Consider the following 23175-nt stretch of genomic DNA (forward strand, 5'->3'; position numbering starts at 1 on the left):
TGCATTGTACAAATCCTTCTTTCCAAACAGAGATCACAAATTCTACATCATTCCTTTTGTAATCAATATATAGCCTCATTGACTATCACTGCCCTCCTCAGTTGGCCTCTGTCATAGCATCGTGAGAGACTTAATCTTCACCTTTTTGCTCTTCAGTTTTGCCTCTTCTAACAATTCCTTTACATTCTCCCTCATAGAATATTTCACCACCCAAATCATTGGTATCAACCAAGATGATCATTTCCTTCAACTTTTTTTGCATCTGGGTGGCATGGCTAATATTGTTAATTTTTGCTCCTGGAAAACACGATTTTGTCCTACTTTTGTTATGTGTTCCTCTGATCGAGTCTCCATACATAAATTTCTCCTTAACTTGTTTTTCTTGCTTGTTCAGTCAGTCTTTATTATTCTTTCAGATCACCTGTTCTTTATTTCTTCAGCTCTGCTTAACTCTTGCCACTTCAGTTTTATGCTTTGTCCTATGAAGGATAACATTTAAGCAAGATATTTCTTTATTGATATTCATTTTGTTCTCCTCTATTTCCACAGCTGCATGTTCGACATTATTAACATTATTTTCTGTCTTATCGTCAGTATTTGTTGCATTGTCATCACCTAACAGACACTCACTTTTAAAACATGTAATACATACTCTCTCTCCATTTTCAATTTCCTTCCACATATTCTTTAATTTTCTCAATGCATACACTGAATAATATCCCACAGATTCAAATAGCCTAATGTGGTCTTTGCTGCCATTGTTCTATAGTATTTTGCCCAGAGTTGGGAACCTCTGGGCAAAATATCATAGAAATTCAGTAAAAATCACCCGTTGTCGATTAAATGTTGAAATTTATACTCATAATAATGAGAGGTATCCCAGATGGTAATTTGATAAAAATTTGTCACCTTTCTTAGGAACAGGCTGAATATGGGCTGGTGTTAAAACTGCAGGACAAATACAACTAGAACAGGATAGATTAAAAACATGGGATTCTGGAGTAGAAACATTCTGAAATCTAAGAAATACCATCCGAACCAGAAGACTTATTGGTATCTCTTTTGGCAATGTTGAGTTTGAAATGGAAGCCAGTTTTCTTGATTCTTAAAATTTGAAACAATACAATCCCACTATGTTCAAGTACAAAAGTGGAAGTAGGGACATACAATAGCTATCATCTGTAACTTTGGTAAAAGACCAGAAAACATGACTATTATTTGGACACGATGCATGCTTTCTTCTTTTTGACTTTTCAAAATCTGTGTTGATGATTTGCATTTTTCAGCCCCTTGAAAAGACAAGGCTAAGATAACATTAAAAATTAAAGTGAAATGGAGAATGAATGATTTCATATTTATAAGAATTGTTTTGGTGATGTGTTCAAATGAAAATGTTATTAGGAAGACTGGAAACAATAAGCCAGTACATGAAGCACATAGGAGTCACAGAAATCACCCTACTTGACATTTCTTATGTCAGAAAGTAGAAACAGAGGCTGTGAAAGATTTGCATCATGGGAATAAAAATGAACTATTACATTGTGGTTGGACTGTATCTGCAATATAGAATTGATCTCTTTGTTACTGATGACCAAGATCAATTGTGGTTAGCCTTGTCATCTCCATTACTGGATCAGTGTAGTTGACGAAAAAGGAAAGTCAGTTATGATTGTGAATATTAATAAATTTGAAGAAAATAACAGAAAACTAACCGGCGGAAATCAACATTTAAAAACAGGACATAAATGTCAGCATGATTGGTGGTATTAGGAAAGAGACCATTTCTTTGACTCATCTCTAAATATATGTTCATTCACTGATATCCTATGATATCAGAGTGAACATATATACAGTAAAACCCCAAAGTTACGCGGTAGGTGGGACCAACAAAAAGCGCGTAAGTCGAATTCACGTAACTCGGGATATAATTTTGCATGTAATTTATATATACAAACATACAAAATATTAGTCAATTGGGACCAAAGGTTTACAAAAACACCTATTTTTTTAAGAAATATAATTATAGTTTTTCGTACATAAAAAAAAAGAAGTTATTTTGATGTCGATGGTTTCATAAAATCTAACAGATTCATCTGACAGCATAATGTCTTTTTCTTGTCACGCTAAATTTCTTCATAGCAAGTCAATTATTTTTTTATTCCTTGCCTTGTGGCTACAATTCGTTCCTTGTTAGAATCTATGTCCTCCAAAATCTGTAAACCTTTCTTAATTAAGCTAAGACCTCTTTATCAGCACTTGCCACCTCTCTGCGATGCTGTGCCAGTTACAGCAATTTTTTAAATTGGTTGAACCAACCATTACCGGCCACGAAATTTTTTTTTTTTGCCGCTTCTACTTTTAGCCTCTCAGAAATCAGCTTGGCTTGGCTACATATTGTCGTTTGATCAACTGGACAATTTTTTACTCTCATTTGGTTATCACACCATAATTTAAGCATCGTTTCCATCTCATCAATAATCCCATGAAATTTATGAAATATGCTTGAATTCAATGATTGGGCATTTTTTGCAGCAGCGAGAATTCTTTCTTTTATGATTGTTCTTACGGTGGATTCCTGTAGATCGAACTTCTTTGCTAGCTCACAAATTTTCATTCCGCCTTCAAAATCCTTAATAATGTTGAGTTTTGTTTCCAAAGTCAATGTTTTTCTTTTCTTGCTAGCTGTAGAAGAATCGGACTTGCTTCTTTTCGACGACATTATTATGGGATAAAATTTTTATCAAGAACATAACATTAAACATTCGCAAGGTTTGTAGACTATAAAAATAGTGTATGAATGGAGACCGCACAAAACACGTCAGTGCTTGTTCACAGCATGTGCGACACTGGCGAATGCGGCCGGCGCCAGAAAGATATGCCTTTCCGGCGCCGACTAGTGACAGATATGCCTGACTAGTAATGAGGCGTGAAGCGGGACAGGAATACGTACATATAAGAAACCGTGCAACTTCGGATTCAAGTAAGTTGGGATATTACTATATATACAAATAACATTTAGAGAGTTAAAAAAAAAAAAAAAATGAGAAAAGCAAAATGAGTAGTGCATGAAAAGCTGAAAGTTGTTAGGAAAAGTAGGTGTAGTATGGTATAAAAATGGACATCACCAAGGTTGGAACTAAGACCATGTATTTGTGAAATGAAAGGAAGGTCTTGAAGAGGTGACTTTTCACTGTATGCCATGCACCAAGAGAATTTCAGCCAACTTTTAGCTTCTGTAGTACTTTCAGGTATGCCTGGTAGAACAGTGTTAGTTACAGTATGTATTTACTAGTTAACCTGGAAGCTTCCAAAAGCATTACCATTAAGTTAAACTTAGTGCACTATATTCCAGCTAGTCTGCAGAATAACTATATCCTTGAAAAGATATGTTCAGTGTTTCTCCACGGTGTCTGCCATAAACTAGAAAACATCATTAGATACTTTTTGAAAGAAATGGGGGGGGGGGATGAGATATGGAATCAATGAGAGGACTGAAACATAGAATGGAATAGACAAATTGTGAACAGCATGCAAAACTAAGTAGAGACATTATACAGATACACTGGCAAGATCATATTCCTTATCTATTCAATGACTGCATTTTTTTTTTTACACATCTTACGATATGCCATATAAATCACATAAGATCATAGAGACTATAAAATAAAGTTTCCAAAAAAAAAAAATTCTTCTCTCATGTCTTCAGCATTTTCTTAAGTGGAAAAAGAAGACATGGAACAAGGAACTTGTTTAATTAAAAAATTTATTGTAAGAAATGTAACTAAAATATAATCATTCAGCATAGAAATCATGCCAGATATATACACAAAATATATAACATCAGTGGAAATGCAATATTTTTAAAGCAGTAATTGTTAAAACTGTACATTTAAGAATGAACAAACACTGTTCAGTACAAAATTATGGTTTAGTTTTGCATCTTTCCAAGCTGGCAATTTCTTTCAACGTCTTCCAACTTTCGCTATTAGCTCATCACAAATGCCAGAGAGTTCTGTATTTTCTCTTGTCTGGAAAAGAAATGAAAGAAAACAGTTATGTGCATACTTTTTATGCTTTAGAAGTGTTTTTTTTTTTTCTCACTTCTAAAGTAAAAAACATTTCCATGTCCATAAAAATACTGCTTTTTCACTCTAGTCATTAAGTGGATACATATCATAATATATCACCTTGAAGCAGAAAAAAATGTTAAGAGATCTAACATTTATGCTAATTCTTCAGAAGTTGCATCAATTTGAATTTGTATCTTATCACCAATGAAAACAATGCTGGTTTGTGATAATTTTAATTCATGTAAACTACCACTGATAGTCATTTGTTTCATGTTTACAATTACCAATATCATGAATTATTGGTGATATCTATGCTGGACTATCACTATGAGTCCAACACTTATTGATTTGATTGCAAGATAGTGAAATAATGTATCATATTTTTGATTTCTTATTTGCATTTTCAGATGAACATTTTTTTTTTCAAGATGGTAGCCACTTGATATGTTCTGAGTACTCTTCATTTTGTACTCTATATACCCTGTAAGATCTATTTTGAATCCACAAGTATTAATTTTTGTGTTATACATGTAGTGAAATATATATATATGTCCAATAATCATCTTGATCAAAACCTTTCTTTTATGAAGAAAACTGCCTCAAAGTATGTAAAAAATTAAAAATGCTGACTCTGTAGCTCAAAAAATTATTGGGGGGGGGGGGGGGACCGCAAAAAAAAAAAAACTTGAAATTTTTATGAAACACTCTTGATAGGTGCTGTACAGCAAAACTGATCCTACTGCATTATTTCCATGCCTTCAAACCTAGACAGCTTCTTGAAAATGAAGAAAACCAATTTTTTTATCGCTATTAAGACAAGTTTTTTGGGATCATGAGTAGTGTAGCATTGTGACAATATGAAAACAGCAAATGAGAGAGTCGTCTTCTTATCCAGGCTCTAGGCCATGTGGCCTGTTCCAGACTCAGTCCATCTTCTTCTTGGTTATCCCCTATTCCTTGTTCCTCTAGGATTATATGTTAAGACATTTTTTGATAGCCTTTCTCTCTGCATTCTTGCTATATGGTCTAGCCAGTTTTTCCTATATTTGATCATTGAGTTTGTTATGGGATTGATTTTTAGATTTTTAATTATTTCACTTTTTTTTTTTTTTTTTAATCTAATAGTCAAGTTTTTCTGTTTTTCAAATGAGAGAGGATAAAAAAAAAAATGAGAATGCTTAAAAAGAACAACAACAAAAAAAGCACTTACGTACAAGTACATAAAGTACCAAATGTAATTGTAGAAATTCAATTCTAATATGGTCATTGAGGGTTATATGGCTCCTGTCTTTTTTTTTTAAATTAGATATGATGATAGCAACAATTTATGAAGGAAAGAGTATAATATGAATAGGAGTTATATATAGTAAATTACACTTGTCAACAAAATATATTATTTAATCCTTAATCCAAGTATAAGCACAAAACGTTTGTGGGTGAATTATTTTTTACGACTAGTTACTTGTATACAGAGACTGATAACTTCACATTGCTTTAGTATCCCATAATGCAAAGCACACTTCCTTTTTGTTTAGAGAAATATATGACTTCTGTATTAATTCAACTTTGGTATCTTCCTTGGTCTGGGTAGTGACCCATCCCTTCATGCACAGTATTAAGTGCATATGAAAATATGCCAACAGAATTAGACAAGTTAGTATGGTAGGAAGTCAACTGAATAAATTATATGGAATAAGAGAAAAATTAGTCAAAACAGTAAACTAGCTATATACTAGACAGCATTCAAACCAATTTTAACTTACAGATCTCAGCGGTAGGTTAGAAATAAAACATTTATTGCTGATGTTCTTAAGTACAATTCTAACTATTACTTATCCAATCTCTGTCTACTCGCATGCATAAGAGTAATATTCTGTAGGTTTCAAAATCTTTTATAGCACACTACTGTAAAATAAGTTTTATTATTATGACAGTAACAGTTGATTTTTTAAACAACTATAAATAGATTTTGTGAATGTATCCGTAAAATATATCACTATATGAAATATTTATATACAAGTACTCACTTTTTCTTCTAAACTTCTCTCTAAACTATTAATCTTCATTTCAGATTTTCTTATTAACGCTTTTAAAGCAGCAATTTCAGCTTCACCTGCACTCTTGATATTTTCAATTTCACCATTTGCACTAAAGAATATTACAACTTATTAAACATTTTATATTTTGTAAAATGCAAATCTTAATGCGAGTTAGCAGATTTTATAACATCTAAGATTATAATATCCATTACATAAGAAATATATTCAAGAACAGAAGACATCATTAGAGGTCAGTAACTAAAACAAAACTATACAAGTTTCAAGGATAATTGATACATTATCCTTAAATAGGAATAACTTCGAAGCACTGAAAAGTCATTGTAATAATGATAAAAACAAAATAGGTTCAATCATACCAAGGAGTGATGATGGTGACCTTACATAAGTCACCAAAACCATATCGGAAGTAAAAAACCAAGTATGTATGTATGTGTGTGTGTGTATATAAGATGTTATGAAGGAAAAATTACTGAACACAAGGATTGCAAATCAGGTGTTTCAAATATTTATGCAAGGAATTCACTAATCATAAATATGGATGTTTTAATTCTTAAATGAGAGAAGCTGAAATTATGTTTTGCTTTGGTATAATGCTTTTACATTCTTGTTTTATTAAGTATGTGAATAGATTTAAATTTATTTATTTTACTAAACTTCAAAACGTTTAAGTGTAAATATTCAATTTTCCAAACTTTTTTTATTTTATACTTTATATTGAGCCCATACATGCGAGGTTGGTTGATCAACCTATAGTACATTAGTACCATGTAGGTAGTATTGCAGTAGTATGGGTAATGAATAGGGAAAGGAGAAACTTATTTGATTCAAAGGCTTGTATATTTTATTCCTTGAGAAACCATTTAAAAAAAATTTAATATTAAAATGTGTGCTACCAATTTTGATCTTTAACACTGGAAAATTCAAATAATTAAGATAATTATTTACAAACACAGAAATACTTAATGACTAAGTCAAGATCACTGTGCTTACTTGTTGATAATGATGAACAAACTCTAGCATTATTAAAGAAATTAGAGAAAGTTTTCTAAAGAGATAGCTCATATAAGGAAAACATTGGAACTACTACTGATGCTAATAAATGATTGGAAAGCAGACTGGGATTTAAATGTATCCTGTAAAATTAATTCAGAACTAAAGAATGGCAACTAGTAATGAACAAAATTACTTTATTAACTGAATCTTCTTCTTCTGCAGCTTTTCCCACTTAAGTAGGATCGCTATTTGTGGTGAGTCTCCTCCACAACCTCCTGTCTTGGGCTGTAGCCACATCCAAGTTCTTCATCCTCAAGTCCTCCTCCACCATCTCTTCTTTGGCTGTCCACGCTTCCTCCTCCCCTTCACATCCATCTGCATGACCTTTCTTCCCACATACTCTTCCTCGTCACATGACCAAACCATCTCAACACTGCCTCCTGTATCTTTGCTCCTAAGTTTGTAACTTTCACCGTTCCCCTTACATAGTCATTTCTCAGATGATCCTTTCTGGTCACACCGCACATCCACCTAAACAATCTCATCTCTGCTACCTCCATCCTGCTGATATTATTTTTCCTCAGGGCCACAGTTTCCATAGCATACGTCTCACTACTGTCCTGTAGATTTTGCCTTTTAGATTGATCAGCACCCTCTTATCGCATAGCACTCTAGTCATCTCTTTCTCCAGTTCCTGCATCCCACTTCCTTCTCAGCCTCACTATCCTCTTTCATTGTTAAACCTAAGTATCTAAAGTCACTGACCTTCCTGATGATATTTCCTTCCAGCTCCAGAGCTGTCTCCTGGCTGCCATCCAATTTTGCAACACATATACTCTGTCTTACTTCTGCTCAGTCTCATACCTCTCTCTTCCAGTACTTTCCAGTTTAGTTGCCACTTCTCTTAATTCTGCACACAGCACAATGTCATCTGCATACAACATAGTCCAAGGCGCATCTTCTCTCACCTCCTCCATCAAAATATTAAACAGGAACGGACTTAATGCTGACCCTTGATGCAAGCCAACTGTCACTGGAAAACTTTCTGTCTCTCCCAGGCAGGTTCGAACTCTTATCTTTACATTTTTGTACATCTCCTGCTGCACCAACCTGACATATTTCTTCGGTACCTTCTTCTCCCTCAGACACCTCCAGACTTCTTGCCTTGGCACTCTATCATACGCTTTCTCCAGATCAATAAATGCCAGATGTAGCTCCCGTTGCTTCTCTCGACCTTTATTAACTGAATAAATGTAAATAATATTTGTTACTGTTTACTATTTCACCTATACTGGCAAATTTCAGCTTCTCTTGTATGAATGTATGCAGTTTAGAAATAAAATATAAAAAAAGCAATGCTTGTTGCATCCACTATAATTTTTTATTGCTTAAATTACAAAAAAAATCAGCATTAGCATATTACACTAGAGAAAAAGCTGGTGGTCAGGATTAGACACTTATTGATCATACTGGTATTTTTAATAAGTACATTATTACACTGTAGAGTATATCTTTATTGTAAGTATTAATTAAATTATTCAAATATTTCAGCAAAGTCACGTTGCCATCATCAAGGAATAATGTATGAAAAGATATGTGCATGCAGGAACTTCATTGGGTAAATGAGACTGAAGCAGAACAACAAAAGATGAGCCATAAGTCCTATATAGTGGTCCCTAGTGAGATACATAGGGTGTACTTGTCTATCGGGTTGATGGTCTGAGGATAAACATATCTCAGATTGCTCATCTTTGGTTGCTCTGCTTCATTCTCACTTATCCAACATAATTCCTATGTGCATGTATCTGTACACTGCTCCCTGATGATGGCAGTTTGATTTTGCCAAACTATCAGAAGTATTATCCAAACAGCAGTCAAAACAGTGTACAGAAGGCTGGTTGTTCAGCACCAAAGAAGACAAAGGCAGTTCCATCAGCAGGAAAAGTCATGGCATCAGTGTTTTGGGATGCTAAAGGCATTTTGTTTATTAATTATCTTGAAAAGGGTAAAACAATAACTGGGGAATATTATTCCGATCTTTTAACCACCAGACTATATGAAAAAATTCGTGAGAAAAGACCTTTGTAGAAGGAAAAAAAAAGCATCTTTCATCAGGACAATGCACCTGCCCACAAAGGTGTTTTGGCAATGGGAAAATTAAGGTATCTGCACTATGAATTGTTAGAACATCCACTCTATTACCCAGATTTGGCTCCCTCTGACTTCTGTCTCTTCCCAAAACTAAAACAATTCTTTGCTGGTCAGCATTTTTCTTCGAATCAAGAGGTGATTGCAGCTGTAAAGAGGTATTTTGCAAATCTTACTGAGAACCACTTCAGGGACAGGATAATGGTGCTGGAGCATTGCTGGAATAGATGTATTAGTCTTAAGGGTGATTATGTTGAAAAATAAAAATAATTTTGAAATTATACATTCGTTTTTTCATTGCTAGGCTGAGAAGTCTAATGACACAGATGATGATTAAACTAAGTGACTGACTCTTTAAATCTTTCAGTTTGTTAAAATAATGGCTGTTTTCTCTCTGAAAGCAAGTTCTGTCATCTCTAAAGTTTCTGTGACAGTTTTCTCGGTTACAAAGAACTTGCTGCATATAGGCTATTTTTCAAATTCTGCCACTGATCCAGAAGATCCTAGTCTACTTGCAGCTATAGGAATAATCAAAGGTTGAGTAGGTTTGGGATTTGTATACACAGTCAGTAGCTGGACAGGTAAAGTAAAAAAATAAAAGCTTTGTACTACTGCAGTAACATCATCTAGTATTCAATCCAGATTTTTTTTATTATTATTATCATCACCATCATCACACCTTGGTATATGCCTTTAAGTGATGTACAGTATAACTAACATGGCTATTTTCTGATTAACAACTTTCTTCTAAATTTGTCTGTTATTTGTCAGATCTCCCATTCACTTACTATTACATGCCCAGTGTTGTACTACCTTACTGGGGTAAGGTAGTACAAGACCATATTCAGTCCTGAAGATATTTTCAGGTGCAAACTTTGTTTGCTCACACTTGGATAAAGGATTAAACTAAATTTATTATACTTACTATTATAGTTTGATCTTCTAAACCACTCTTCACTGTATTCAATCGTCTATATTTTCTGTGATTTTTGCTTCATTGTTTTGCTTACCTTTCATCTTCCATTCTTTTGAAGAGAAAGAAAGCTTCAGTGATCACAGAATCTTAGAGTAGCTCTGCTTACACATTCTTGAATATTAATAATGTCAATTGCTTTTCTGATATCTTCATTATTAATAAGATTCTGTCATTATTTCCATCTGTTCACTCTAAAGTTCCTCAAAAACTTTCATTTGTGTTGTCTTTCAGTTTGTTTAATTTCTAAATGAACTCTGATCATCAGCTCAACAGCATGCCCTATGTGGGCCTTGGCCTTTTTCAGAAACTTCTGCCAGCCTTCCTAATTCATTGCAAAGTTCCTCCAGTTTTTAACTACCAGAACCTTAACATCCTGGATCACTCCATCTTCCCATCTCCATTTAGGTCTTCCAATTTTCCTTTTTCCTTCTGGCCTAGCATTGAATATCTTCTTAGAAACTCTATTATTATCCATGAGTATAATATGCCTTACCCAAATTAATCTATTGATTTTAATGTTCTTAATAATGTTAGGCTCATTAAACAATCTGTACAATTCATAATTGTATCTTTTTCTCCACATCCTATTCTCTTGTACTGCTCCAAAAAAATATGTCTGAGAACCCTTCTTTCAAATACACTAACAATCTTTCATCTGCCATAGATAATACCAGTTTTCAGATGAATAAGTTAATGCTGGTCTTATAAGCACTTTGTACATAGTTATTTTTGTTTTTCTTGAGATCAAGCATGACACTGTTTCCATAGAGACATCTATTCACAGAAAGAATGCATTTCTCAACACTGACATAATTTTTACTATTAACTTCTAGTCCCAGGTACTTAAAGCTATGTACAGTTTGTTTGTAGTAACCAATTTCAATTTGAGAAGGATCATCACAACTTTTTCTTGTTACTGGCATATATTTTGTTTTTTCTTGGTTAATCTGCAGATGCATCTTCTTTGTTGCCTTTTGTAAATTGATTTCTAAATTGATAAAAATTTCTTTCATTGCTTTTTTGTGTCCTTCCTATAATATCGATATCATCTGCATATGCCAGAATTTGTATCGACTTGTAAACAATAGTTCCTCATGTATTAATACCAACATCTTTAAAGACATTCTAAAGTACGATATTAAAGAATAAGCAAGCTAAGGCATCCCCTTGCTGAACACCATTTTTTATATATAGAATCAGACAACATTCTGAATTTTAATCTGACAACTGAGTGTTTCTCATTTGTAGCTTTTTAATAAAGGTAATAACTTTCTAAGGTATCTGTAGTTCCTTCATTGCAATTAATAAATTAGATCTATCTCTACTATAATATCCAGCTTTAAAATCTATGAATAGATTTCAATTCCAAATTAATTGCATTTTTCAAGTATTTGGCACATAATTAAAAATTTGGGCTAATTCTGATCCTACTATGGTTGGTTGAAAAGTTTAGTAAATTTCCAATAGACTGCAACACAATTCGTTCATTCATACCAGTGTCAGCACGTATTATCTTTTTCAAGACCCCGTCTCACATGGCAAAATTTTAGCCATGTGCGATGCATAGTTTTCATTTGGCAAACATTTAAAATGACCATGTTTGCATTTTTCATAAAAATGGAGAAAAACGAGTTTTGTGCAGTGATAAAACACTTTTATTTGAAGAAGTGAACAGCTGTGCAGATCAACGCCAAGTTAGATGCAATTCATGGGGACTCTGCACCAGCAATAAAGACTATTTATTTTTGGATAAATGAATTTAAATGTTGTCGTAAGTCCATCAAAGGTAAAGTGACTACCGACTGAGGTCACTATGAAGGAAATGATTGACAAAATCCATGGTATCGTTATGGAAGACTGCTGAGTGAAAGTGCATTAGATTACTGAGATTGTAGGCTTCTCAACTGAACAGGTGTATAATATCCTGCACGAAAAAGTGCACATAAAAAAAAACTGTGTGCATGATGGGTGCCGCGATTGTTGACTGTAGATCAAAAATGCATGCAAAAAGACATTTCAATGCAGTCTAGGGCCATGTTTAATTGCAATTCGCAGGATTTTCTCTGAGGCCAAGCAGCAGTCAATGCCCAGTGAAAGAGCACTGAAAAAAGCAAAGATTGTTTTGTCAGCTGGGAAGGTGATGGCCACTGTTTTATGGGATTCCCAAAGAATTATCATGATAGACTATTTGGAAAAGGGTAAGACAATAACAGGAGTCTATTATGCATCATTGTTGGACTGTTTAAAAGAAGTATTAAATGCAATAAGTGTGTGCAATATCAGATGCCTTAATCTGATATTGCACACAAAAGAAGAGTGCAATATCAGATGGCTTAATCTCTCTAGATTTCTATACCAATGCAAGATCATCAAGGGGCTCTTATTCTAATACTATCTTCTTTCTACTACACAGAAATGATCAAACTTTATCTGTAGCTTTGCTAATGATCGCATGCTCCATTTCTCACTGTAAGGTTTATTGATTAACAATAAACCTTACAGTGCTCAAAAATCAAAAGAAAGACCAATTCTTAAACATTGATATCTATTCTATTCTATTCTTCAAAGGCTGATTACAACCTCTGATAACACTTCCCCAGCTTTCCAAATCATACCAGGTCTCTTTTCCTTTTCCCTTCTTGGGCATTTATTCTTATACACGCACATTACATCTTTCACATGGAAATGCTTATGTGTTGGCAGTACATTTAATTATTTTCACAAGAAAAAATGGCCAAGATTGGCACACATCTTTCATCAAGACAATGCACAGTCCCACACATTGACCATCGCAATGGCAAAATTGCATGAATTGGTTTTACATCCATCGTATTCTCTGGAGTTGGCCTCATGCAACTTCTTCTTGTTCCCAAACTTAAAATTTTGGCTGTGGGAAAAAATTTTCTTCAAAGGATGTCATAAAGGCTGTTGATGACTATTTTGCACAATTTGACAAATTCTACTTTTTAGATGGGATGAAAAAATTGGAAACTTGCTGGACCAAATATGTAGACCTTGATAGAGACTATGTTGAGAAATAAAGGTGATTTTTCCAAAAAAATGTATTTAACTTATTTTTTTTTACCAAACTTTTCAAACAACCCTCGTATATGTTAAATTGGTTTGAAGCAGTTTTGTATGCTGCTATCTTGATCTCGTTACTCACCCCACTCTCTTTCTCCATATAAACTTATTTAGCTGGCTTCCCACCATGCCATCTTTACTTAATCCATTATTTATTTTGATATTTAATTTGCTATCTTCATTAAAAATGCCTAAATAGCAAAAATGAGTAAGGTTTCTTTCCTGTAGGTTGCTGATGAGAAAGCAGATGACATTTTTTTTTGTTTTTCTATCAATTTATTTAGGAGAATAATATCATCTGCATAGAGTAACAATCTACATAGTTCCTATTTCAATACAGGTTTAATACAATGTAATCCATACAGATTATAAGTAACAGTGGGAATATCTATAATCCTGCCTTATGACCTAACGTCACAACTATATTTCTGTACACAACTTTCAATATTAATTTCTGATTTGCAACTTATACTGAATCTTATACAGAGCTTATGTATTGCTTGGCATAAGATTTCATTCATTCATGTAGATTTAGTGTCTTGAACAATTTCTTTTTGATACCTGATCATATACTTTTAAGAAATGAACACACACACGCTTGTTTTTTTTTTGTTTTTTTTTTCATGGACTGTTCTTTTAATTTCTTCATCCTCTGAGGAGTTATGATTTTTTTTATGTGGATAACCTGTTCACTGCTTTTTTTGGCAATGGTGTTCAACTCCACTTTGCTGCCACCAATAATATTTGCATTTAAGTTTACAGTTCATATACGAGAGCTGTTTGACTGGTTATATTTAGAAGTTTTGTATTCTACTAAAAAGAAAATGTACTAACTCATATACTGGACAATTCAAAAGGTATCACTATCAACATTAACGTAACTGATAAGACTTTTATTTTATGAGTTCTCTAGATGAATTTATGCATCAACTCACTATAGTAAACAAAACAGCACTATAACAAATTCATTCACTGTAGCAAACTAACTGACAAATATCCCAACCAATATCTGGAATATTCTGAAAAGCAAGTTTGATATTAGGCATTAAACAAGAAAGTTAAGCTTTACAGTAATGATGCTTTCCCTGTTTACCAATCTTTAGGCTTAAGATTAATGGATTATTAATTAATTAAAACATTCTTGAATTATAAAGAGACAATACTTCGATAATTTCAAGATCATAGTGAATGATGATTTTAATGGTCAGAATTTAAAATTATGCCAAAAAATAATGCGAGACGGAAAACAATGTGGAAGGTGAAACCAAATACATGAGTAAAGATAAGTCAAAAAAGCAGAAATAAAACTTTAAATAAAACAAAATTAAAAAGGTGATGAATTAAGGGATTATGGATTTCTTTTTTAAAAACTATGAGCTAAAAACCTGTAGTAAACATGATCACCCAGCAGTATAAATGACAGTGTGCTGGCCATTTCAGTGGATTTGTCATAAGATAAAGACAGGAAAAACAAGTTATGAGTTAGCCACATGGTTTACTAGATCAAATATGTTTTTATCTTTTCAGTTAGCTTGGTTCAAGAGTAAGGGGGTAGTTTTTTTTATTTTTTTTTTATAGCCACGTGGCAAGATCAAATAGGGTGTTTGCATATTGTATGGTTCTTATTGCTAAAAATTCTGAGCAGCATAATTAGTTTTCATTTTCTTAGAAATCAATAATGGTCCTTCTCGATTTCACAAGTATGTTTTAATTGTATGGCATGTAATGATATCTGGTCCTGACCAATTAGGTACAATACTATGCTAAAAGAAAAACTATAGCATACTATCCACTATAACACTGTTACCTGTGGTCCTTATGAGTCATTACTATGACAGTGACTAGTCCATGTAACAAGCAGAAATCTAGCAGACACCTCCCCTGCTCATTCCTCCAAGGCCTTCCAAAACAATTCTTCTATATGTCTGCGATTGATTTCCTAATCTCTGCTTAGATCTCCAACAAGAACTGCTTTATGTTACCTATCCTCTCTTGAAATTCTATACTTCTTTTCCGACCACATATCATTCTCACTATAACAAGCATTATACTGAATTATTGATAGGTCCTGACCACAGTCCTACAGATCCAATGCAATTTCCCAATTTTGAAATTTATTCTCATTTGATAGGATTTAATACAGAAGGCTGCTCAGAAAATTGCCATCTTATGGCCTGCCTTTTAATGGGCAGCCACTTTTCTGACTGATCATCGAGTGCAATATCAGATGGCTTAATCTCTCTAGATTTCTATACCAATGCAAGATCATCAAGGGGCTCTTATTCTAATACTATCTTCTTTCTACTACACAGAAATGATCAAACTTTATCTGTAGCTTTGCTAATGATCGCATGCTCCATTTCTCACTGTAAGGTTTATTGATTAACAATAAACCTTACAGTGCTCAAACATCAAAAGAAAGACCAATTCTTAAACATTGATATCTATTCTATTCTTCAAAGGCTGATTACAACCTCTGATAACACTTCCCCAGCTTTCCAAATCATACCAGGTCTCTTTTCCTTTTCCCTTCTTGGGCATTTATCCTTATACACGCACATTACATCTTTCACGTGGAAATGCTTATGTGTTGGCAGTACATTTAATTATTTTCACAGTATTGATTTTTAAGTATTGATTACAATACAGAATGATAAGTTAATAAAATTAATTATTTTCTTATTTGCTAATATTTCGCTGGTATTAATATCAAGCATCTTCAGAGCACAACAACTGTTTGTCACAGTACATGAAAGAACAATTTGATATAATAGTGAGACTAGTTTAAATAATTGTAATGGGCAAACAAGGAACTAAAGTCTTAATTAGGCACTATTTATGTTGGAAAAAGAGAGAAAAGTATTAATTAGATCTTAAAATGATTGTTCCCCAGATTTTTGGTAAATTTATATAACCATATTTGTTGAGGTTTGGAGTAAGTTTTAAAGCTGCTATTGATTCCAAAAACAATCTCTCTGACTTATGACTTCTGTGCACTTCTGTTTTCTTCCATTTGATCCTATGTGAAGGGGTATCCAAGGCATGGTCTCCCAGACACGACTTGACATAACAATAGTGCTGGATGTATTTTTTTTATGTTCACCAAGATGGATGGTCAACAGTTCTTCCTGTCTGTCCATAATAAGCCAGGCTACAAGAACAAGGCACTTCATAAACTCCTGGATATCATAAAGAAGAAAGTTTGTCTTTAGGTGAACAGATAAGAGTTGCCAATTTGACATATAGTTTAAATATGGCGTGTAGCTGATATTTATTAAGCACTCTAGATATCTTTTCAGATGTGCCTTGAATGTATGGGATGTTAACAGTTCTGCTGTAGTCTTGTGTGATAGGCAATGGAGGGGATTTCTGGGGAGCATTTAGTATTTTTTCTATCCTAACAGGATTATAGCCATTGACTAAAAGTGTGATGCAAGTGAGTGAGTTCAGCAGTAAGTGCATTGTCAGTGGAACAGATAGCTCAAGCTCTGTGAATCAGTGTTTTTAGGATACTATGCTTTTGAGCTGGATGATGGAGTGAATGTGTGCAAATATCTCCCTGTATGTGTGGGTTTTCTATAAACAGAAAATGATAAGGAACTATCTGGAAGCCATGTGATTAGTGTATCTAGGAAAGGTACAGTCATTAGCTTCTGTTCCACTGTGAAGTGAATTTTAAGGTTTGGCTATTTAGTGTTGCCAAATGAAAATTACTAAAAACAGCTAAATCTTTAAAAAAAAAAAGCTAGAAAGAGCTAAAAAGGAGTTAAAAATAAAAATTTGAAGCTAAAATTTTAAAAGTAGTAGCTGATACTTTTAAGTTACTTACTTTATTCAAGTTGAAGTGATACTTGCATATAAGTGGCTAAATACATCTTCCATCTGGTCTGTGCTTAATTCACGTTTTCACTTAGATTTTCAGCTTTATTATATGTGGCAATTGTTCCAATATTACTCAGTGTAGATGCTGGTAAATGATAGTCTGTACGGCACTTGTTGTTATGCCCGAGGCTATACTTGACTGACAAAATTGCTGTCAGCATTGACAATTCCATCTTGTTTCTTAATTTAGTTTTTAACTACATTCATGGAACTAAAAATTCGTTCAATTTTCGCATTAGAATTTGGCAGCATTAATAAATTTATTGCACACTGAGCAATTTCTTTAAATGGATTCATTCCAGATGCATCTTTATATTCTCGTACTTCAGTCCAGAATAGCTCAATGTTTTCTATATTTGTCTATACTTGACTGACAAAATTGCTGTCAGCATTGACAATTCCATCTTGTTTCTTAATTTAGTTTTTAACTACATTCATGGAACTAAAAATTCTTTCAATTTTCGCATTAGAATTTGGCAGCATTAATAAATTTATTGCACACTGAGCAATTTCTTTAAATGGATTCATTCCAGATGCATCTTTATATTCTCGTACTTCAGTCCAGAATAGCTCAATGTTTTCTATATTTGTCCATTTATTTAAGTGGACAGTATTGTACTGGTATTCAGCAGCATCATCTTTTTCTGTTTTCAGCATTATTTCTAAGATGGAAGTAATAGGTTCTTTTATATGTTTTAGGGTATTGCCAACAGAAAAAGAAGAGATCATTCTTAAAATATTCAAGTTTTCAGGCAACCTTTGCTTAAGCTGCTTGAAGAGACCAAGAAGAAACTGTCTTGCTCTACTTCTAAGATTATGCTCATCATTTTGCATTATTTTCTTTTATATCATCAACTCTGAAATTTTTCTTTCAAATCTGTAACCAAGATTTGGATTGGAATCCAAATAGTCATCAATCTCTGACTCTAGAGGGTGGACTGTGGATGATGGTAGCACTAACATATTAGCAATAGAACGAATCAAACGAGAAAGGTGTTCAAATAATCTCATCTTATCTGCACTGTTAGATTCGAAAATTTTGTTAACTTGCTAAACTTGAACTAGAACAGGATGTAAAAATAAAAGGTACAACAGATTCCTTTCATCTTTGTACATCTCCCACAAAATTTGAGCTTTGTAACATTTCTCAGTCACACTCACGACTTAGAAATGAGTTTTTAATTCCAACCACTGGGTGAGAATTCTGTCTACTGCAAATTCAATGGAGAGCCACCTTGTTGCACAATTGCTTATAATTTTCAGAGGAGCATCATTTTTGTTGATAGTTTGATACAGCTCTTTGTATGCTGCTTGTCTTGAAGAAGAATGAAAACCACTTATACGTTTCAGCAACTAATTTTCTTGGGAGAGATTCTGCACAAGTGTGAGACACTGCCAGTTGTAATGAATGGCAATTAAAATTAAGGAGAGAATATATGCCTTCAGTAGTTCATAAATGCCATTATTGACACCAACCATAACACACTGGCATTGTCTGTACCAATGGCAACGAGATTTTTAATGTCCAGTTTCTTGGGCAAGAGCTCTTTTTTTCAGTGCAGCCACAATACCACACTTTTCTAGAACCACCATGCTCAGAAATGTATGCATAATTTTGTTGAATTTCTTGCTATAATAAATGGCCATTTCTAAAATCTTATTCACTGTGCTATCATTCGATTCGTCTATTAGCAAGCTGAAATTTTCATCTCCAATGTCCACAATTAGATCTTCGTCATAATGCTCACTTAGAATATTCTTTACAATTGCAGAGCACTTAGTTCAGTGTATTTTTACGTTTGGCATAATTTGACTGTCTGGGATAAATTTTTGCAAAGATCTACTAGATGACTGCAACTGTTGAATGATGAGTGACAACAAAGAAATAATGCTAACCTACCTTCAAAGTTCGTGGTCTCATCAGACTTTTTCACAAGCATATTTGTAATAGGAACAGCCTTATATGGAACTGCAGCAAGATGTTTCTTAGTTTAACGCTACAAAAGGCCACTGGAAGTTTTGCAGATGTGAAACATCTGCAAAACTTAGAGCGACCTTTTGTAGCATCACCAGGAACTTCACACAACCACTTTCTAAATATTCCTATTTGCAACCACTCCCTCCTAAATTTTTGCTTGTATGCTTTATTTTTCTCTTTGTCATTTTTGAAGAAGGGTATACAACTCTTTACTGCAACAAATTACAATCAGTCTTTGAAAACTTCCCACTCGCTATCGTAACTAACAACCAGAACATCGTAACTAACACTGGTTGTTAGTTACGATATGTGAAAAGACTAACTTGTAGCGGTGCTATCAATTTTAAGGTGACAAAATGGTAGGCTGTTTGGGCCACGTGACTGACTGACGTCATCATGCATTTGAAACGTGCTCGCACCAAACGTACAATACAATTCCTTATCAAATGCGAACATCTGGAAAACTTTCAAAACAATTTCTTTAACAGTAAATTATAAAAACTAAAAAGAGCTGAAACTAGTTCTGAAATAGCTAGATTTGGAGCTAGGGAAGAAAAAAAAGAGCTAGATCTAGCTCCAAAAGAGCTAAATTGGCAACACTAATTTAAATGCATTAAAAATGTATCCAATGTGCCTGGATCATGTGGCCAAATAGCAAATACATAATCAACATAGCATAGCCAAAGCACTGGTTTGAGAGTGTATTCATAGATACTAGATATGTGTATTCTACATACAACACTTTTCCAAGTGTCGTATGTAGAAATTGGCTAAAGGGGGAGAGGGAAGTCTATTACTGTCCCATCTAGTTATTTGTATATCTTCCCTTTCTATGAACTTCAAATATATCTGGGGGAGAAATGAGACTTTAAACACCAGTTTTTTAAGATAGTCTCACTATTATACCAAAATTATTGTTTTGTGTACTGTGACAAACTATGAATACAAACTGTTCTTGTGCTCTGAAGAGATGCTGGATATAACATCAACAAATAAGTTAATAAAATTAATTGTTTTTTAAATCATTCTGTGTTGTAATCAATACCGTGAAAATAATTAACATGTTCAGCCAACACTTTCTATGCGTCTGAGAATTCTTCATGGAGATGATATTGTATGCAAAGCACGACAATTCAGTAAGTGAAAGACAAAATTGGCATTGCAGCTAAACAGGTTAGCTTTCTTCAAGAGGTGCTGAGACACCAATACAATACCAAACTCCGTCAGAATTAAAAGCAAGTTTCACTCGGCTAAAGCCCAGCGTATTTACAAATGAGCGAGTTTAGTACTATTGCATAAACAGATTAGTGCTAATCGTATGGAGCTCTCAAAAATATGCAACTATCAATGCTCTACATGACAAATTGTGTGATAAACTCAGAATTGTGGGATCTTGACAGCAGCAGATAAAGAATTCATAAAAGTCAAAAAACCAACACTAGAAAAAGTTTGAAATCCTCCAACATCGTAGTGCTACAAAACAACCACAATTACAAGATTGTGTCATTCTGAATTTATCATTGGTAGCCCTAATGGATGAAACTTAGTGCATTAAGTCATCGAGGACATAACTTTGCAGTTATTCCCAGACAAGTTCTATAAGGCAAAATAATGGCTTCCATTGAACAGAAAATATATGATCTGCCTTCAGCAATAGCCAATATGGCCAACATCTTAATCCATTCCAAGCCTCCCAAAAACAATATCTCAAAAAAGGAAATCAGTGCTTTAAAAGAGCTATACAATAATAACAATATTGTTATAACTAAAGCAGACAAAGTTAATGCAGCTGTGGTGATGAATTTAGCTGAATATGAAAACAAAATGTACATACTTATACAAAATTTTTATTGATAAAAAAGTCACTTCCTGGCCAAAAGAAACAGGTAACAAACTAATCTTTTCATGTTCACAAAACACCCAGAATATATGGAGCACCTAAAATTCACAACAAGGTACAACCCCCCCCCCCCCCGCACCACCACCACCACCATGATTTATTGTGGATAGTAGAAATAGTCCCACATACAAACTTGCTAAACATTTAGCTAAATTACTAGCCAACCTCATAAGTAATTCTTCCTCATTTGTTAAAAATTATGTTCACCTAAAAAGTACAGGGGGTGCTTAAGGGTCAAAGCTGTATAACTGAGAGGAGACCTCCACATAGCCTTTAAAGGAATGCGGAGAACCGACCAGGGCTTCTGACCTAATGTCCAATCCTCACCTTCTCGTGGTGCACCCTGTTGGGTATCTACTTTGATACTGAACGAACGAGGATGGGCTGGCAATTTGGGATTTAGCCGACCAAATTGTATTCTTATTGGTTAAACCAAAATAAAAAATTATGGTACAACATGACAAAATTTCATGCCGGCTGGGGCGTCGCCCGGTTAAACAACGTCCCCGTTGTTTTCGCCAGGGAACCAGGGCGAACAGCGAAAAGTCAGCTACTGGAACAAATCTGAAAACAAACCCCAACTCAACATCACCAGACTTAAAGATCGGTACTATCAACGTAAGAAGCCTGAATGGCAAAGAAATGGAGCTAGCTGAGGAATTAGATAAGTACCAGATTGACATAATAGGGGTGACTGAAACAAAAAAGACCAAAACTGGTGAGATCTTTCTGAGCAATAAATACAAAATGTTATATTCAGGCAATAACAATCAAGGAAAAGAAGGAATAGCCATAGTATTCAACACAAAATACGAGGCTAATCTTCTTGAATGGCAGTCAGTCTCAAGTAGAGTAATGTGGGCAAATATGAGAATGGGGAACTGGACAATGAGACTTATTTGTGCCTATGGTCCCACAGAAGGTTCTACTAAGGTAGAAGTGGAGGAATTTTTTGAGGCTTTAGAAAAAGCAACTGACACAATGAAAAAGGAAAAGTTGGTCCTTGTTGGGGATCTAAATAGTAGAGTAGGAAATGATTGTGAGACATACAAAAATATTTTGGGAAAATTTGGAGAAAAGAGCAAAGCTAATAATAATGGCAAATATCTGTTGGATTTCTGCTCAGGACATGGACTGGTTATTACTAACACCATGTTCCAACATAAAAATGTGCACAAATTCACATGGAGAGAAGAGGCTAGGAATAAGAAAAGTCTCATTGACTATGTTATTGTTGATAGTGATGTTTTCTCCCTGGTGCAGGACACCAGAGTGTACAGAGGATTTGAAATTGGAAGTGATCACTATTTAGTCTTGAGCAGGATAAAATTGAATTTCATATTGAAAAGAATAACATGTAAGAAAGTTTTAAAGCGAATAAAAGTTGAGCAGCTCTCAGATGTAAACTGTAGACTAAAATACAGAAATATTATTGAAAAGAAAATGAAAGAGTTTGAGAACAGGAATCAAACCTTGGAGATTCAGTGGCAAACTCTGAAGGAAACATTGATTGATTCTGCCAGAGAGGCATGTGGTGAGATTATCTGTAAGGATAAAAAAATCAGAACTCCCTGGTGGACACAGGAAGTTAAAGAGGCAGTGAAGGAAAAGAAGAAAGCATATCAAAAGTTCCTGGCAAATAAGTCAGCTTTTACTCTTACAGAATACAGAGACAAATGTAAGAAAGCTAAACAGTGTGTAAAACTAGCTAAACAAAAGTCATGGGAGGACTTTGGCAAGAATATAGAAAATAAATATCAAGAAGGTGGCAAAATATTCTGGAGGTTGTTGAAGAAGCTTAGGAATGGAGGAAAGAGTGCTGTAAAAGGAATTAGAGATGATAAAGGTGAAATGAAAACAGGAGAAAAAGATATCCTTGAAGTATGGAGTAATTACTTTGAAAAACTGCTAAATGAAACAAGCAGTGATGACAGCACAGTGATAAAAAACACTGACCAGGCATGCAGTCAGGAATACATATCCATACTTGAAGTAGAAAAAGCCGTCAAAGGCTTGAAATGTGGAAAGGCAGCAGGAGTAGATGATATTCGACCAGAAATGCTGAAGTATGGTGGTATAAGAGT

The 23175-nt window shown here is 34.1% G+C and overlaps 1 protein-coding gene across 3 annotated transcripts in view; it reads right to left on the minus strand.

Annotated features, from left to right (window-relative positions):
* Positions 1 to 3746: 3746 nt before the first annotated feature.
* The window catches only part of LOC150107563 (uncharacterized), a 215624-nt gene continuing 196195 nt past the window's right edge, over positions 3747 to 23175 (minus strand). For all 3 annotated transcript variants that reach the window (XM_090391956.1, XM_090391955.1, XM_090391957.1), the window contains 2 exons: positions 6098 to 6218; positions 3747 to 4028 (listed from right to left, as the gene is read on the minus strand). In XM_090391956.1, coding sequence (XP_090248082.1) covers positions 3963 to 4028; positions 6098 to 6218 — 187 coding nt within the window. In that variant the 3' untranslated portion in view covers positions 3747 to 3962. The remainder of the gene's footprint in view (positions 4029 to 6097; positions 6219 to 23175) is intronic.

The sequence above is a fragment of the Typopeltis vanoorti genome, chromosome 4, assembly GCF_054136105.1.
Source record: "Typopeltis vanoorti isolate ZY-2024b chromosome 4, IOZ_Tvanoo_1.0, whole genome shotgun sequence".
NCBI classification, from domain to species: Eukaryota; Metazoa; Arthropoda; class Arachnida; order Uropygi; family Thelyphonidae; genus Typopeltis; species Typopeltis vanoorti.